Raw genomic sequence first — 19,930 nt, forward strand, 5'->3', positions numbered from 1 at the left:
TGGAAGACTTTCAAAAGAATACAACTGACAGACAACATGCTACCCTGATTAGTAATGGTTTAGATGGACTGTATGTAAAGTGTATTTACGTGCTATCATCTGCCTGCTTTACTGTGAACATACCTAGATGAAACAATAACCTGTCCAGTGTTCACTTACTCAGTGATATAGTGTACACTTATCAGACTCCCTCTAGCACATGGTACCAGTAGATGCCTTTACTACCCTAACAGGCCAGATCTGCAATTTCTGCATTATCAAATACTTATACACACACTAGCCCAAATACTGATAACATCTAAAATATATAGATCAGTATTAACTGATAAATGATGTACCACTAAAAGTTTAAAAAGGCATAACGAGGATTAATACATACATGAAAACACTCCTGATTCACGAGACTCGTGCTTTTTAGGCTGAAAAGGCTGTATTTTAGTTTTCCCTTCGTCACTTTAAATTAACAAAGAATTTAGGGCCACATGTACAAAACATTTTTCTAGTTGCAAATGGGTTGATTCATAGAATCGGTCCCTTTGCAACTAGAAAAATGCTTTTTGGGAGGTTCAAAGCCCTAATTGTGATCCGGTAACTTGTTACTGAATCGCAATTTGGTTTTTGCCATTCAGTATTTGGATAGGGTGGGTTGAGGGAGTCCCTTCCTAATACCGAACGGTAAAAGCATGTACGAATGTTTTGAGATCGGAATGCAGTCACAAAACATTTGCAGTTTACCGCCAATAGAAATGGGTGGTAGCTCATTCACAAATGGGATGGGGTCCCTAAGGACTCTCAAAAATGAAACAAACTTAAATGTGTCATTTTTTCCTTTTTAAACACATCCTATTTTCTTTTAAGATTGCTTTATTTAAAAGCAATCAGAGACATGGTGGTCTGCTGAGCTCAGCAGGCCACCAACCCTGTGTTGGCTGTGATTCCTAATGAGTCGCAAATTGCAGCCTACCTCATTAATATTCATGAGGTAGGTCCATTGCGAACCACTGGGAATCACAAAAGAAACTCAAAAGAATTTCATACATTTGAAATTGCGATTTCCTAATTGCTATTTGCATGAAGTCGCAATTAGGAACTCAATTTCAAAGTTTAGTACATGTGGCCCTTAAATTGCCATTATTTTACCCGATTCTAACTCTTATCTGTAACCACAAATGACCATGGATGTCATTAATCCGGTAGTGTGTGGATAAATAGCAGAGACCCGGCACAATTTTTTTCTAAGGCTGGGTTTGAAGCTGGTTAATAGTTGTAACCTTTTTTTTGCTGTAAGAGTGAAAATAATCTATGATTCCTATTGAACGAGAAAAATAAGGAGTCGTGACAAGGGTTATGAATAAAACAAATGATTAGACCCTTCTACCAACCGGATAACTGCAATGCGAAATGTAGATGCTTGACAAGTCCTGGAAGCAAGTGTTTTCAAAATAAATGTGCGTGTGAAAGATGTGTTTCCTTAATCCAATTATTGAAACCATGAAAGGCACAGGCGGTCAAACTAGTGCAGGACACCACCCTCGGATTTCTGCAACAGACTGCTGTTTCTCAGAAAACACTTTTTCGCCTGCAGGGTTTCCTGGCAATATACCGAGATACCAGAAAAGGAATTTATACTTTGATAACATTTTGGGCAAAGAAAACCCTACAAAAGGCAGGAAAGTAGCCAATTAAGTATTTTATTGTCACCTCTCCAGAAAAGTAGCAGGTCGACTCAAACATTTCTTATTGAAAAACTGGGCACACCTCTCTTTTCAATTTCCAGAAATGATAAGGTGTTTGGTTTATTTACTTTAAGTGCCTTGAAGCAATTCTAGCTCGAAAATAGAATACGCCTTAGGCAATTACTCGTAGTATCTTTTTTTTTTTTTTTTTTTTTTAGGTGTGGCTTTAGCCAAGACCATCTGATTTTACTAAAATTATACACATAAAATACTCTCTTAAAGGGGCCACCTCCCTTCATCTATTGGTCCGCGGTGTAATTCACATTTTGCTTCAGCCCACCACGGCAGATGCACATGGGCCAAAGGATCAGCCTACTTAAGCCACTAGTTAACTTCACTTTGATTGACTGTATTTTTCTCTTCCCAAAGAGGGACATCCACACACACGGTAGTCCCATTCAGTGCAAGCGTTTTTGCTTTCAGTTTCTAATTACTTTAGTGTCTTTTTGTTCAGAGCCTAACGTGATAGCAGGAAGCTTTTGATACGACCACAGGGCACATTCCAGATTCATCAGATTCCATCTTCTACTAATGCTATTGTAAATTCTTTTGCAGTGGCATTGTTTATCTGACTACTACTATTTCCCATAAGGTCAAATTAACTCTAAGTATATGCTCACCAGTGAGCTTTATCGAGCTTGGCAAGCCTTTCTCTCTTTCTTTTTTCTCCCTTCCTTCTTCCTCCTACATTGTCTCTTGTATTCCTTTTTCTTTCTTTCTTCCCTTTCTTCTTTTTTTCCTGCCTTTTTTCTATCGTTCTTTCCTGCCTGCCTTCTTTCTTTCTTGCCTTCCTGCTTTTTCCTTAATTCCCTTTTCCCTATAATCTTCTTTCTTCTTTTACTCTTTCATTATTTGATTTTTCTTTTCTTCTTCCCTTGTTTCTTTCCTTCTTTCTAGTTGCATTCTTTCTTTCCCTCTTCCTTTTTTCTTTTTTTGACTTTCTTTACTTATTCTCATTTTTTCTTTCTCCTTTCTTTGTCCCTTCTGTTCTTTTTTACTTATTTTCTCTTCTTTCTTTCCTTTTTCCAACAATGTTTTTGTTTGTAAATTAAACATATATTTAATAATTTGTGCATTAATTTGATGTGTACTTGTTTCCGTATTTTCTTGACTATTGTTTTGGGGTTCAAACCATGTAAATCGCTTATGTGGGGGCCTCTGGCTTCCAGTAATCGTTCAGTCGGGTCCACAGCCATCAAAAGTTTAAGAACTGCCGACTTAGGGGCTGATTTAGATTTCCGCGCACAGATCACTTTGTCACAAACGTGATGAATATCCTGCCTGCCCCATTACAAATGCTGTTGGATATAATACAATTGTAATGCAGTGGACAGTACATCCGTTTAATTTGTGACAGAGTAACTCATCTGCTGAATTCTAAATCAGGCTCTTAGACTGTTACACTTAAGTATGCAGTGCACACCTTTCACCCTGTTTGTATGCAACTATCCAATTCAATGAGTCAATGCATTTGTCCTTGCACCAGTACACCACTGTTTGTTAAGTTTTTTTAGGTACTGTCTTTATTTGTATTCTTGCAAACCTGAATATTCCAGATCATGATACCAGTCTTGTAAAATAATTCACCAGCCATTGCTGGTATATGTTTACACCTTTTTCGTCATATTGCAGGGCGGAATCCCTGGGCCAGATGAATGAGACTACACCAGTGCTAGGGGTTTTTGTAGGCAGACACATGTTGACCACAGTTTATTGGATGAATCTTACACCACCTTTTTAACCTCTACCCAAAAAGTAAAACAGTTTCAATACAAGTGAGCCGACGGCTGCCATAAGCGCAAAGCAGACACACAAAAGGAAACAGAAGCTTGCTCGCTTTCAAACGTATCAGCAAAAATGCAATTATCCATGTAACCGGCAAAAGTGCAATTATACTTGTAACAGAGTCGATGTCATGCAAAGCGCTCTACTACTGCCCAGCGAGATCGCACTGCCTGCGAAATAAAGAGAAGAAATAGTGCAGAAACCATATGGAAAACATGGAGGCTGGTATGTTTTCAGTAGTTGGCCGGTGCACTCGAGGAGGGCTAAACACCAGAAAAGGCATGACGTATGCATGCCTTTCACTAATGAAATCAAGCGAATTGTAAAAGGCAAGCCCAAACTGATGGGCCTGCGGTGGGCATGATTAAAAGCCCACAGAGAGATTACAACAGGGACAGAGCGCTTTGCGCGCTCAACCCTACAAAGGAACAGAAGTCAAGGTAGAAAATAGTGGTGAAAGGCATGTTTGGGGCTGGAAGGGTGGCTAACAGAGTGAATATGTTTACCTGATGGCAATCTGGAGACCTAGAGGTGTAGTGTCCATTGTGCATCGCTTATGGGATGGAGGGAGCGGTTTGTGATCCTGTTGCAAAGAACTGTACAGCATTAGCAGTCTGAATTGCTGCATATCCCTACCTCTAGAAAACGGGAGAGACTAAGTGGATACGTTAGGTGGGCGGCAAGGGGTAGAATGAAGGTGGGACGCTGTTAAGAGGCTCTTGTTACGTTTGTTAAACTCACTATTGTTATCACTTGCTATCTCAAGTTATGCTGAAGCACACACATTATGAAACAGACGCATTCTTTACATATACTGTACCTGTCTGATAGGCCTGATTACTTGTTATAGGACTACCAGCACTGGATGGCTGTCTTCACTGAAGCATGTTTTGAACTTAAATGCCGCCGAAAGGTACAACTGTTAGGATGGGACCTCCTTATAAATCATACACAATGTGAGATGTAGCTGCTCTAGATCAGAGTGTGTAATGAATATGTATATGTATTCTGTAGCATGCATCTACTAAAGATGATATGTCATGATTAAATGTTCTACTGGGGCAGTGGTTAAAACTAACAAAAATCAAATAAAAAAGTTTAATAAAAAAACAGAGTCAATATGATACTGCATGCCTACTAGCATATTGATGTAAATGTTTTTAGGTCAACAGATAAGCTCTTAGTACGTTGGGATAGTCAGGTAGGAATTTGTGGCATCAAGGTGGATTTATTGAATATTGTCTGGGCCTGTTTGACGGGAGTTTGGACAAAGGTGTGGCTTGACTTGCTGGAGCACTTATAGTCCAAAATGTCAGGGTGGGACTATTCTGGATTGAAAGAGTGGGGAGCCAATGCATGAATGTGGTAGCAGTTATCACGATTTAGCTAGAGCATTGTTTAAAGAGCGAGGAGCTGTTTGAAGGGAAATGCAGTGGGAGAGGGGGGTGGAAAAGTGATCTAGTGTTTAGAGATCACAAATGATTTTCGGTTTAGGTCTCTGAGTGAGAGTGGCATGGATGAGACGACGAGGATGAGAGGTAGGCCAGTCATGGATGGATGAAATGTCTTGGATTTGAGATAAGATCTAGCATAAACCACCATGCAACTTTCTTTATTCAAAACTTTATACTGTCCTGTCTGGATGCAGTTGGAATACATTAAATGCAGCAACTTTCTCATGTAGAGGGCGTGTTCACATCTGGTTCCTGAAGAGTAAACTGTGCCTACAGCTTGACTATGCTATCCAGGAAGTGGTACTACAGTGTCTAGAAATCACATATGTAAATAAACAACAACTGAAAATGTCCATCAAGCCATCTTGGAAGTCACCTATAGAATGGATGTCTTGAAAGATATTTCACTCACATTTTATTTTGGAGTTTTTTTTTTAATATGTTTGCCTTCAGGCAGTTTATATAAAAAGTTGTGATCTTGGGGGTCTTGGCAAAAGAAAGGCAAAAGCTGCAATGACAGCTGTTCTCTAGCAAAGCTTGGACCATGCAAAGGAAGCACATTAGGCTGGGGACATGATAATAAGCATGATCTTGATCTTAGTTCAGGAAATGTAGTGTTTGATTCTATACAGGAGAAGGAAATATTAAACTATGTACACCACACCTGTCATTGTGATCTTGGGAGATACAGTAATGGATTTCCTGTCGCTCTGCCTTACTTCTGGCAACAAAGCTACACTTGAAGGTTTTAAACAAAAGTGGAACTCAGTCTCCTGACTGGAATGAGTAAGTGCAGTGGGCAAAGCAGGTAGGAGTGGGATCACGCACCCATTCCTCCTTGCCAATTGTGTCATGTCAGTTGATTCAAGGTATAAACATTATTGGGTTGCTTGAAATGTTTGCAGGAGAAAGAGGTGGATAGATGATAACTTATATCAGTAAGGTATAGCTATTTGCTCAGAAGCAAAGAACCAGATCAAGGATTACAAATATATTAATGACAAAAGGAGTCTTTGGGTATGGTGGTCTCAGGTACCCTAATGGTGGCGGTAAGCAAGCTCTTGACAACCGTGGTGGTTACTAAACAGTTAAAGGCAGCTCAATCAAACCAGCTCAGACTAGAATTAAAATCACTGGAGGCGAAACAGAATGTAGATCTGTTTGGGACTACAGAAAAGTAGTATCTCTATAACAACTTAACATGTTACTGACCAATGAAAGGCAAATTGTGCTTTGACACCGAAAACAAAATTCTATGAGAAAGAAAATTAAAATATAAAAAATCTGACAACCACAAAACAAAAACGCACTTTGGCACAAAGGCCCCTAACAAAATAAAAATTATCTTACCTGTATAACAGAAGCTGTACATGCAGGGCACCTCTGACTCCTCTCTGCCCAAAAGTATAAAGATCACCGCACAAGACCTCAAAGGGACTGTCTCTAATATATGGGGACTACTAAGTGGTAGAGTAAAGTCATGGGAATCATGGCGGAGTCCAAAGGACTAGTTTGGTCTACAAGCCCATTTAAGAAATAATTTCTCTGATTCCAGCTCAAGCCCTTTCTTTACTCTAATTCCTTTGAGAAGAAAGGGACAAGTGACCCCAACAATGGCTTAAGTAATAATGATACTACCTTTAAACCATCAGAAAAAGTAACAGAATGAGCTTCTGCAGGATGAACGCACTTATTAATCTTGCTGGTAAGTTATCCCCATATGTCTTCACCATAACATTTAAAGCATGTTCACCAACCAGGTAGAGGGATCTGGTAAGCCAGAATTCCCATAAAATTACCACTCCACATTATTTGCAAAGTTAGACTGAAGAAAACAAATGAAGTCTTACTTCGCAGGATGTAGAGATAGTGTTTCACCAATTGACAGTATTTTTGCATAAGAACTGCACTGAAATAATTAATGCTGAATATTTCCAGACTAAACCAGGCCACCTACTGAGGACCAAAATCTAGAATCCTGGTATCAGAAACAAATATTTGTAAAGTTTACACTCATCCCACTTCTCAAGTCACTCATAGATTTCTGGCGATTAATATCACAAAAAGGTAATTGTGGGTATTGTGCACTGCAGGAACAGTTAAGTTGCTTTTGTTTGCAAGTGATGTTTTTGGATTCCTGGATTCACAGTTTATTTTCAAAACTTCTGAACATATTACCTAATTGTCAGGGGCAAGATGAACAAAAACAAGTCTGACATAGAGGATCTTATTCTGACACACATGAGGGGATGATTAATGAAAAGCGGTTATCTAAACTACTTTTGATGTCTCGTGGAATCAAATACCTGAGTATGAAGCTGACAGACATAAACAAATACTGTGGGGGTGTGTTATCAAGCCTTATCCCAAAAAAATTGAAACATACTACAACAATGAAGACATTTACTCACCTATTTGCTGGACAAAATAATGCCTATGTAAGAAAGATTTACTTACTTGTACTCCAGGTTTGTCACCGCAAGCCTGTTTATTGAAGTCATATCTGCTGGAATGATCTCAAGTTGCCTGTGTGGACCTGGAGCACTATATTATAGGTATGTTTGCCATTATAATATAACACAGGATGTGAATAATATATTTGTCCACAGGATAGAAACAGCGCCCTGAAGAAGTCTAACAAAAGTGGATTTATTTCCTGAAAAATCAGCAGGTTTATGCAGACAACATTTCAAAACTACATTTCAACAAAGTATGTGCAGAGGCAAGATAGTCACTAAGGCTACATTTTTTCTTAATCCTTTCACTTCTATAATCTGCCCTTGCACCTACGGTGTTGCCCACAAAGATAGCGGGGGATCATTTAAGCATTTATGACCATCAGTGAAGATCCTACGATGCAGAAGTGCACATTCTCCCAAGATTCATCTACCACTTGCAGGCCCTATCACCAATGGCATGGTACACAAGGTGAAATTAGAGTAGACTTCAAAAAACTCTTTGTACAACTTATCTTGGAAGGGTGAAAAATCAGAATCAGTCAAAAATAGTGATGTTTCAAATTTAAGATGGTGGGAAGAAGGCTGCGTGTCATGAGGTAGAAGAACACCATGAAACTGCCCAACTAAAATGGGTTTGTGAATAGAAGGCAGGGAGGGGGGGTCTCACAAAGTAATTTCAAGACCCGATAGACAAACCACATTTTCATAACTTGATTACCACAATGGTGATGGACACATGGAGTAAGGTCAATGCCAACATACCCTATTGCACTGACACAATTCTTTAAAGAGTCAAACTTTTACCTAGTCTCTGGTGGGAGGTTTTTCTGTCCATGGAAAGGCGATGGTTTTAGCATGATTACAGATAAGTTTGAGTTAGGTGGGATAACTTATACCACAAATACAAAAGAGACATCAATGCAGGTAGGATGGATCCAGAGTTGCCAATTAAGACATAAAATTAGTTGGTCACCCGAGGATAAATTGTAGTACTGTACAGGGTAAAAATATAACCCACAGGCAGGACCCAATCTACACATACAGAAATAATGAGAGGCAGTTACAGATATGATGAGAAAAGAGGATTAGAGCAGGATAGGGAAAACAACATTCACAATATCTCTTTGCCCGACATACAGAAGTGCAATTGAAGATAGTATTATATTCCAGTAAAGATAGAAGTGATATCCTCAGACCGTTAAAGAATATACTGGAGAAAATTGCAGAGTTACAGGATATGCCTCATATTTAATGCAATTGTCCTTCTTGGATTTCTAGGAACCTTTCATGAACTGGACTAATAATATCTATATTATATAATATAATGAAATGGTATGTTGTAATGAATTTGAATTAGTATTTATATCACTGGGAAGGTGCCTTGACTTTGCAATACACAAGGAACTAACCGAGTGGAGAATGTCTTTTCATTTAGTAAAAAGCAGGAACTTAAGCCTTTTTCCAAATATGGTATGGAAGGTGATAGTTTTAGGGGGAGAGAGTCCTGGGTTTTGAGGCAATAATGGAAAAAGATCTTCCCACAAGTTGAGATTTCCGAAAGTAACAATTTACAGTAGGTAGCTCCAGATTTTTGAGAGGGCAGAGCCCAGCACTAGACCTTCTGAGCATTTATGGATAAGGCAAGGAAACTTTAAAAGAAATTATTTTTTTATCGTCAGCCAATGTAAAGCGAGGTGCAGAGGAGGTAAGTCTTGACACCTAATTTTTAGTAGTTTGTAAAAGTTGGATTAAATAAGCATTTATGCCCAAGTAGAAGGCTTTGCAGTAGTACACTGGATTAAATCACTGGAGAGAACTGTTTTCCAGCTTTCTAAAGTAAGAAAAAATAGAACAATGGGCTTAAACTTAAGCACATAGAAAGAGCAGGCTGATGCTACCACAATGACTATGGTGTCTATACTGAGGTGGAAGTCTAAGATGACTCCAAGACTTTTAACATCCTTTCTAGGTAAGGAACACCCACACACACTAAACCAGAAGAGTGAAAAACAAGTGAAAAATGAGGATTTGCTTTTGCAAGGTTTAATTCAAGGCAGTTGTTATCCATCCGTTTTTTAGTTTTGTTTTTTTAACTTTGTTTAAGCAATCATTTAATGCTGTTGGTTTTGACTGATGGTCGGTCAATCTAAAGACTGTCATCTGCTTAGATGTAAAAGTAGACATTACTTTCCTCCTCATAATCCCTACTCCGAATCCGTCTTTCACACTATATGGGAAATCACCAAGTAGATGTTTCAACTGAATTTCCCCTTGATATGGTGGCGGGACTAAAATGAAACTTTAACCAATCCAGTGTGGTTGGTGGGATATGGAACCTTCTAGAGAAGATTAGATGACATACCCTGATTAGATTAATAACTCACTGTTAAACCAAATATAGTAAATGCTATAGAGCACATGAGGAAGCAGAGTAGACAGCTTTCTTGCAAGCTCCTTTCCCAAAGTAAAGTCTTTGCAATTTCTCACCTGATGATGGGTAGCAACATGGCATTGGGAGATGGGCACCTGTAAACAAAGAAGGAGCTAAATCTATTCATATCAATAGGGTAAGATAACAGTATGTTACCTTTTTCACTTTGCCCAGAAAAGAGTGAGGAGAAAGGATAAAACATCTGTTTTCTGGCTTTTCTATCGCCATCTACTTCACAGATATTTTTAATTTTTATATATTTAACACCATTCATGCATCACACATGCTGCAGCAACATTCTGTCTTGGCCCTTTGTCCAGGGCAAAAAAAGGTATTTGGTTGCAAACTGATTAGCATTGTTTGTACTAAGCTTTGGAACATGTTCCTCCAACCTTTACACATTTCTCTTTTAAAGTTAAGGGAAAAAAATGTCTGAGACATTTGGTAAATTAATTGCACTCCCTGTATAGCCTTCCTTATCTGAAATGTCTATCAGAGCTTTATACATTTTATGGTGCAATTATTTATTTTGTGTTGTTGTTAAATGTGCGCATTGAAGCACTAATTACTTGGCAAAATGTGCCAGTTATAAATTAAATAAACGTAGATAGACGGCTGGCATGTTGGTGTGTATATACAGTTATATATCTTGACTCCTGTGCTTAATCCCTGCTTGGAGTACGTCACTTTAACATCCCCTGCTGCTTCACATTGATTAACATGAACTGGAGAACATGAGCTGGAGAATGGCAGGGTCTATGCTACACAAGACAAGCCCTTAAATATTTGCTCTTTAGGTAATGGACATGGCTTCCTGGCTTCCATTGGACCCTCAATGTGTCTAATTTAAACTACTCACCCATGCATCAGTTCTCTATAGACCACGTACATGTTGCTAGATCAGAATTGGAGTCCAAGTGAGACCATCTTCACCAAAAATAAATGTAAATTAAATCACAGAATGATAGTCTGAATTGGCTGTGAGTTGACTTCCTCTATGCAAAGGTGAAGCAGGCCTTAGCGAGTTTACTTTAAAACCATAGTAAAAGATTGTAAGGGGACAGTTGACGCAGTGAAGGGGTGAAGTAAATACCAGGCATTTTGTCGTCATTCCCATTTGGAGCACAAAACCAACTTAGTCAGGAACATGGTTATTGAAGGTAAAATGATTGCCTATGCATTCAAGATTTCACTATAATTTTAAGATAGAATTCAAATATTTAAAATTAAAGACCTCTTGTATTCTGCTGATATTTCCTATGAGATCCCTTTTTTAAAATGCATGTGTTCATGTTTCTGCTTCACCAGTGCCATGCTAAATGTTACAATGGTTAATAATTTACTTTTGGAACAATCAACAATGCCCTAAATTACTTTGTGTACTTTTTATAGGGGTCTAGTGTCAAGATTAAGCCACGGAAGAATGTTATGCCATTTTTACCCAGATGCAATGTATCATCAATTTTGCACCAACATTGTGTAGGAGACTAAAATAGATCTATCCCCAAAAAGCTCATGAATAATTTATATTTGCATTACAGTAATAGTATTGTGCCTAAAAGGTGACAAAACTGTTCTTCTCATACAAAGGATTGCATGTATTTTCGACAGCGAACAGATTCTCACACTGTATTATGCTCCTACCTTATGAAAACCAGCTTGATCTTGGCGGGAGCAGTCTTGATTATTGCTGATGCATTTTGGTGGCTTCTTCCAAACAATACCTGGTTGTTTATCTGTAAGCAAACAATAATCTGGTAAAACAATAACATTTTTACTCATACATTTTTCTAAACTGTATTAATATTTGCATTATACACAGAGCAAGCAATGATACATCAGTCACACCAGCAGATCTGCAGAATCAGAGTTTCTGGATAAAGGTCATTACAACAGCAAAACATGATGGATCAAAAGAGTGAAACACCGTCTTCAGCATGAACTCTGGGTGTAATCTTCCAGTCATTGGCAACAGAGATGCAAAATAATGTCAGTCAATGTCGCACAACATCACCATCATCAGAGCCCACCAATGCACCTAAGAACTACTATTAAACTGTACAGCAAAGAAGGACTAATATCCAGGATATTAATATTAACAAGAAGGAGAAGACACCCGAGATCCAGCTAATCACTGAGGGACTCTACCTAAGCATTCTTTGTGTATAAGCTGGAACCAGGTCATTGGAACGTAATTATCCACTGTCTTTCCATATTAATCCAGTTTGTCCACACCTTTGAGCCTGGAAGTTTGTCATGGTGTACCAACAAAAGAAATTGTGAAAGATACGTAACACCATTATTCATTCTTTTTTAGGATTTTAGGTATCTAGTTAGTGAAGAATTCAATGTTAGGGTGTTTCTAGGAGAGAATGGCCCAGTAGTTCAATGTAGTACTAGATACACCAGTGCAGTAATTTGCATTCATGCAAACAGGTAGGACCCAAAGTAACCAATTCTATAAACAAATACAATTTAGGAATTCAATCATTCCTCAAACTTGGATTCTTCAGTTTTGTTTAGTTCATTTTCAGATATAAGTCCAATCAACTATAAAAAGTGCACTATATCAGTTAATGCAATTGCAGAAAACAGGCATGACGTGTTTCACTGTATGAAACTGTGCTTTTTCAAGGCAATACCTTTAGACATATGACATTATGACAGAAGGATTTAATTACTGGCCTTGTTTATGAAATGGGTTCCTTTGGGTGCTCTCTACCCATATGATTTAATCCACAAAGGGGAGTCCTCTTTTGTTGGTCAACTATTGCAAGGTTTTTTAGAATAATCTTCAAGGCGCCCTTGTCACATTGTTACAACATGAGGTGACTCTTCAACCATTAGACAGGCAACTTTGACAAGTACCAAATTCTTTTTTTATCTGCTTCACAATTATGTGACTGAGGTACATTTTATATTTTACACTCTTCCTCTTTAAGCAGAAGAACACAAGATGCGTATCTTGGTAGAACTAATATGACCACTGCAAATGGTACACCACACATGCCAGATTCAATGAAAGGAAAGAACACCTTGTGTTAAACAATGAGCAGAAAAAAGAAGAATGCAGATGCCCAACTGTCAGAAACAGGGTTATCAGTTTAGGAGTGGTGTACCATTACCAACTCAAACTCACTGTCTTTATGTCAAAACACAGTTCTGAAACAATTGCTGCTGGTAGATATGGCATCTTCAGAAGGAAATCCCCAGCAGTCAGTGCTATGTTCTAGCAGTAATAACAATCTTAAAGTAAGGAGCACAACCCAATAAAATTCCAAGAACAATTTAGACAAATAGAGAAAAATGTAATGGCAAAAAACACCAAAATCATCAAAATAAACCAGAGATATGATTTTATTAGGTTTTAAAGCAAACAGTGCACTGAAAAAGTAGAGCTCCAAACAAAAGTCACTGTTTGCAGTACCTACGCACAATGTCAGGTCAAACACTTTAGAGAAGAGGTCAGATAAGCCAAGCGGATCGTCGTGGTCACAGACCATGGCTGGCGAACATCCCACAAAGTCAGATACGTTGTAATCAAGCTTGCATTGAAGCCGTTGGTGCCAAAAGCTCCAAATGGGTATAAATCTGGATTTTGTAGCCAGTGAAGTCATTTCATGGGTCTGACAGATCTCCTCACCTCGGTTCAAAGATGTACTTTCAGCCTAAGTCACTTTTTGGGAAATCAGGGTACTCCAGCAGACCAGGCTACAAGTCGAAGCCGGCCAGGGCTCAACAAGGCTGGATACCTTTGCTGCTAGATCCTGTTCAACCAGTTTTCAGCACTTCAAAAAGCCTCGAATGGGATGGACCTGATTTTCCTGCCTGCCTTAGGTGCGACCTCCCAAGGGACACTTCAGCATCTTGTTGCAGTCCCTTGGAGCTAAAAAACGATGACTAAGTCTCAACTTTTCTAAACATCTAGCAAATATCCTCCTGGTCAACAAACTTTGAGCCAGGTCTCCTACAGGGTCCAGTCCTCAGTAATCCTTCTGCTTTTTCGGTCTCTAAAGCAGAAACACAGGGGTATTTTTTGTGTGAGTCCTCTTCATCTAGTAGGCTCTCGGAGTCTTTTTCCAGAAGGGCTTTCTTCTTTGAATGGAGCCTTCCCAGGTTCAGGAAAGTTCTTAGGAGGTGGTGGTGAACCACTGTTCCCTACATTGGAATTAGTTTTAGAAGTTGTCGGAAGCCACACCAAATTCACGTCAGAAGAACAGGATATAAAGGGACAGACATCGGGGCACATGGGTGGCGCTTATATGCAGCTTTGCTTTGTCACTTTCAGTGTGGTACCAGTACCTGGCAAGTACAGCGATTGAGGGATGTGCAAATGGGTGGGTGCATAACATAAATATAACAGAAATCAAATACATACATAAGTTACATAAAAATTTAATTACCATGCTTGCTGAAGACACGGCCTCCTTGTTCCGGTCCTCCTCCTCTTGTCACATCACAGCCAGGGCCCCAGGTAACTCCCTTTTTCAATCCTGGTGCTGCTCTCATCACGTTAACCACACAAAAGAGTGATGGACGGAGTGCTGAAACTTTTCAAACACTCGCCCCCAGTCACAGATCTGGGTTTAATCCATCGTTCTTATGCTCACCATACCACCCCAGTTTGGACCCAGCCATATGTAAATCAGTCTTGCCCCTGTTCCCCATGGAAACAGTCCAGCCCGAACTGCCAGGCCAGGTCCTCACTTGACCGGAAACAAGCATCCTGGGACCGGTTCCAGGTCATCAAGCTTCATCAGCCAGGCTAGCTTGAATCCAGTGGCACAGAGAGCACGGGACACATGTCTGGGCATAACCTTCCCACTTAGGGCAACTTTAGCAACACAAAAGAATGATGGACGGAGTGCTGAAACGTTTCAAACACTCACTCCCAGTCACAGATCTGGGTTTAATCCATTGTTCTTTTCCTCACCATGCCATCCCAGTTTGGACCCAGCCACATGCAAATCAGTCTTAACCCTGTTCCCAAGGGGAACAGTCCAGCCTAAACTGCCAGGCCAGGTCCTCCCAGGACCAGAAACAAGCATCCCGGGACCGGTTTCAGGGTATCACCCTGAATCAGCCTGACACAGTGGCACAGTGAGCACGGGACCCACGTCTGGGCATATCCTTCCCACTTAGGGCAACTTAGCAACACAAAAGGATGACGGACGGAACAGTTGTTTGCAAATTTGTGCCTACTGGCTTCGCCAATGCTTATTCAAAGCTGCCTTTCGAAAACAACTAAATATGTTAAATCATCCAGCTTCCAGATACCACCACTGATGCACAAACGTAGCAGTGGATGCCCTTAAACCCCAGAATAATTCTTGGACAATTAAAATGATTATGCATGTCAATTTTTATGGCAGGGTGTTCTGCAGCCACAAAAATTGCACAGTTCAGTGATTGGCTGCAAACATTTGTTTCCGCAGCCTGCAAATCATTCCACTGGGCCACAGTTTTATCGTAGGTTAAAGCAGTGGCATAACAAAACTTGAGGGGACCCCTGAAAAGTACCTTGAGGGGCCCCCTACCCCAGTCAAGGGCCTGCCACCCTTGGACAGTGTACGGGGGCTGCAGGGACCTTTGTTATGTCACTGGGTTAAAGCTATTTTGTCTAAAATAGAAATGGCTCTGGGGCCAAGTCCTGCCTATAATACTGAGAAACTGCACTACAAATAATGATGGTCAAGCTGTTTGAAAACTGGTGGAAATAAAAGGTTCTGCAGGGGACTAAAACTCAGTAACTTGATTTGTTTTATTTATGCATCGCACTTGCATAGCATTCATGGGCCAACAGGCACTAAGGTGCCCGTGCTTTCCACAGAATATTAATTTTGGATGAAGTTCCAGTGTATTGTATGGCTATTAATCAAGGTATTGAAGGTGCCATTGAATGTTACAAAAATGTGTTTAGAAAAGAATTAGGCATGGTCAAAGGGTTCTTCAACGAGATCGATTTAAAAAAAGGAGCTACACTGGTTAGACACACGCCAAGAGATGTTCCCCTTAGTGCAAGAAACAAATTAAGTTGTTTACTCAAAGAACTGTTAAAGGAGGGTGTTACTGAACCAGTGGACTCCTCCGAAAGGGTTTCTCCCACTGTTCTAGTTTTAAAAACATCTGGTTCACTCATATTATATGCTTATTTGAGGTCTTTAAATAAACAAATAGTAGTTGACTGTCACCCATTATTAAAAATTCAAGAGCTGTTGACATAGCTCAGCAAGGCGAAGTATTTTACCACATTTGATCTCAAACCTGCATATCATCAGATTACTCTTGATGAAGGGTGTAGGCATCCTACCATGTTTACCCACCTGATGGTGCTTTCAGGTCCTTTAATATGCCATTTGGTTTGGTGTTGGCTGCATCCGAGTTCCACAAATTGATGTTTCAACTTATTAGGAACACGGATGGGGTCATAGCATTGCAGAATGATATCCTTATTTTTGCTGATTCTATAGAGTCACACAATATTATATTGTTAGAGGTTCTGGACATGTTGCAGGTCAGAGGAATGACTCTCCAGATGGAAAAATGTAAATTTATAACACAGAAGGTCGAATATTTAGGATACACCATATCATCTGAAGGTATAACACGAAGGCTTGCATGATACAAGCGATAGAAAAAATTAGTGTTTCGGTCTATAAGGACCAATTAAGGCCATATTTGGGATTACGTGAATTTTAGTCATGTTTCGTGTGTAATTTTTCACAAATTGCTTTGCCATTAAGGAATCTGTTACATTTTTTTTACATTTTAAAGGAACATCAAAATGCATATGTAAAACTTACAAAGTTGATTGTCAAAGTTACCATTGTCACCTTTTAATCAGAAAAAGCACTGCTATGTGTATGTTGATGCCAGTTTAGTAGGTTTAGGTGCAATGCTTATTCAGAAAGATCAGAGTGTAGAAAACACTGTAGCATTTGCATTGAGACCTTTGTCATCATCAGAATCTAAATACTCCACTACTGAAAGGGAGGGCTTTGGCCTGCAAGTGGGCGGTTTAACATTTCAAGACTTACCTATGGGGTAATAAATTGACTATTAAAACTTATCATAAACTCACGTTATCCCTGCTTATCAGCAATGGTACAGGTAGGGTTTCTTCTCGTTTTGTGAGAATTCTGTCCAAAATATATGAATATCATTTCAAGGCAGTGTACATTCAAGGATCAGTTAATAGTGTTGCAGATTGTCTTTCCAGATTGCCTGATTTGGCTATTAAGAGTGTACCTGATCTGTTGGAAGACTGCGTGGTTGCTGTAATTCATGATGTATTATCTTTATGTGATGGTGGGTTTAGTAAGGAGTCCTGGAAAAAGAGGTACTTTGAAGAAGAAGAATTGCAGAAAGTGTCTGAAATTATTAGTAAGGGATGGCCTCGTGAAAAGGTACTTTCACCATCTATGCAAATATTTTGGAAAGTTAAGGACTCCATTTCTGAGTTGGATGACTTAGCCTTGAAGGAGAAACATGTTGTGCCTCCAAATGGCATTCATCAAAACATCAGTAAATTAAAAAAAAAAAGAAAGGATGAGAGAAAATGTTTGATGGCCATACATGGATACTCAAATACTAATGTTTATCAAGGGCTGCTCTGTTTGTTGTAGTTCTGACATATCACTAAGAAAGTGGATTTCATCTCATCTGAACTTCCTAGACATCCTTGGGACAAATGAGCCTTGGATATTTTAGGACCTTAAGAGAATCTGACTAGACGCAAAGTCTATGCTTTTGTCCTAATTGAATATTTTTCTAAGTGGGGAGAAGTCAAGTGGGTGTCTCAACCCACTACAGACAGTTTCATTTGTTTCTCAAAGGAATGTTTCTTTGAAAAAGGGTTACCCACTTACATTGCCACTGACAATGGCAAACAATTTACATCAGACAGATTTCATAAGTTTATAAAGAACAATGATATCAAGCATTGTAAAACTTCTCTGTATTCTCCCAGTTTGATGGTCTTGTTGAGAGATTCAGCACGGTCATTGTGGAGGCTGTGCAAGCAGCTTTGGTCAATAAACTCAATGTCAAAGAATTTGTTGAGGGGAAAATCTGGGCTTACCATTCTTCACCCAATTTAAATACAGGATTTTCTATTTTTTCTGTGTCCACGCATCTTGTCAGCCCTGTCGTGGTTAAAGCAAGACTTACCTGTGATAGATATTAAGAAAATGTATGGACAAATCAGAATTAAAAAGGGAAATAATATGACGGGTAGAGATTTGGTCAGATCTAACACACAAATTTGATGGTTATGTCAGGATCAAACTGCCTTATGGTTAAAAAAAGGAGAACCTACATTTTCCAAAGTTTTTTAAATGGCAAGGGTAGGTAAGACCTCAGTGAAACTTGAAAAGAGTGGCTAAGGTTGTTAAAAATACAGTGGAAAGTAAAATAGATAGTAATTTGAGTTTTGATATGGAAATAAATGATTTGTCTGTATTGTCACAGTGTTCTTCTCTTGCAGATCCTGATTGTGCTTGTAATCCAAGGAAATCCACTTTTGAACAAGATATTTGTGGTAACAATGAAATGCAAAGTGACTCTGAAGCGGATTTTGGAATCATTGACACCACCACTTCATCTTGTTAGTCGATGAATCTGTTAATGTTGAGAATAAAGCAAATCGCCCCAAAAGGGAGATTATTCTTCCTAAGAAATATGATGACTTTATTGTAGGGTAAATTATTTTGATGTGAAGGGAGCAGATATGTTGTAATGTAGTAATCTGCTTCTTTTCATAGTAGGTTATGCTAGCAGTTCTTGTCCTTGTTTGCCTTGCAATAAGTTCTTTAATGAACGTTATGTTATCATTGAGGGCACATGTGTGCACAACCTTTCACTGCAGTTTTGTTCTCTTTTAGAATGTATTCTTTGTATTCTTGGCAGTTGGACTTTGACCATCTAACCGGATGGTCCTCCCTCTGCTCCTGGGAACATTTATTTATAATAAATCCTAATAATATTATTACCGAGCTTGACTCTTTCTCTACCACGTGGTAAGAAAAGTCAGAGTTCTTAGACTGAGGGCAAACTTTGCCAGTCAGAAGTGGTAGTAGAGATTGCACAGTGTGGGAGTGATGAGACCATATTTGCAAAATGAACCCATTTTGCAGCTGAGTGTAGGACAGCACTGAGTTAGACGATGGATGTTGAATTCACAATAACAAGTACAATCTGATAGAGACTTCTAGTTGCAGATTCCTCACCTTTTGAATTCCCCCAGGCGTCAGACTGGATCTGGAGACTTTTTCTTCAAGCAGTACCTCTGCGCGCCATCATGTGGCGTCGGTCGACTCCGTGGGTGTCGGAGGCATTGTGTTCGCAGAGATGACGTCGCTGATGAAGGGTGATACCCTGAAACCGGTCCCAGGATGCTTGTTTCCGGTCTATGAGGAACAGGGCCAAGACTGTTTGCATATGGCTGGGTCCAAACTGGGATGGCATGGTGAGCAAAAGAACGATGGATTAAACCCAGATCTGTGACTGGGGTGAGTGTTTGCATTGTTCAGCACTCCGTCCATCATCCTTTTGTGTTGCTAAAGTTGCCCTAGGTGGGAAGGGTATGCCCAGACGTGGGTCCCGTGCTCACTGTGCCACTGGATTCAAGCTAGCCTGGCTGATGAAGGGTAATACCCTGAAACCAGTCCCAGGATGCTTGTTTCCGGTCCAGGGAGGACCTGGCCTGGCAGTCCGGGCTGGACTGTTCCCATGAGGAACAGGGTCAAGACTGATTTGCATATGGCTGGGTCCAAACTAGGGTGGCATGGTGAGCAAAAGAACGATGGATTAAACCCAGATCTGTGACTGGGGGTGAGTGTTTGCATTGTTCAGCACTCCGTCCATCATCCTTTTGTGTTGCTAAAGTTGCCCTTAGTGGGAAGGGTATGCCCTGACGTGGGTCCCGTGCTCACTGTGCCACTGGATTCAAGCTAGCCTGGCTGATGAAGCTTGATGACCTGGAACCGGTCCCAGTATGCTTGTTTCCGGTCCAGGGAGGACCTGGCCTGGCAGCTCGGGCTGGACTGTTCCCATGAGGAACAGGGT

The 19,930-nt window shown here is 39.8% G+C and overlaps 1 protein-coding gene across 6 annotated transcripts in view; it reads right to left on the minus strand.

The window, feature by feature from the left end:
• PATJ (PATJ crumbs cell polarity complex component) overlaps window positions 1-19,930 on the minus strand; it is a 1,201,300-nt gene that overhangs the window by 303,714 nt on the left and 877,656 nt on the right. For all 6 annotated transcript variants that reach the window (XM_069232550.1, XM_069232545.1, XM_069232547.1 and 3 more), the window contains one exon: window positions 11,510-11,601. In XM_069232550.1, coding sequence (XP_069088651.1) covers window positions 11,510-11,601 — 92 coding nt within the window. The remainder of the gene's footprint in view (window positions 1-11,509; window positions 11,602-19,930) is intronic.

The sequence above is a fragment of the Pleurodeles waltl genome, chromosome 4_2 (assembly GCF_031143425.1).
Source record: "Pleurodeles waltl isolate 20211129_DDA chromosome 4_2, aPleWal1.hap1.20221129, whole genome shotgun sequence".
NCBI classification, from domain to species: domain Eukaryota; kingdom Metazoa; phylum Chordata; class Amphibia; order Caudata; family Salamandridae; genus Pleurodeles; species Pleurodeles waltl.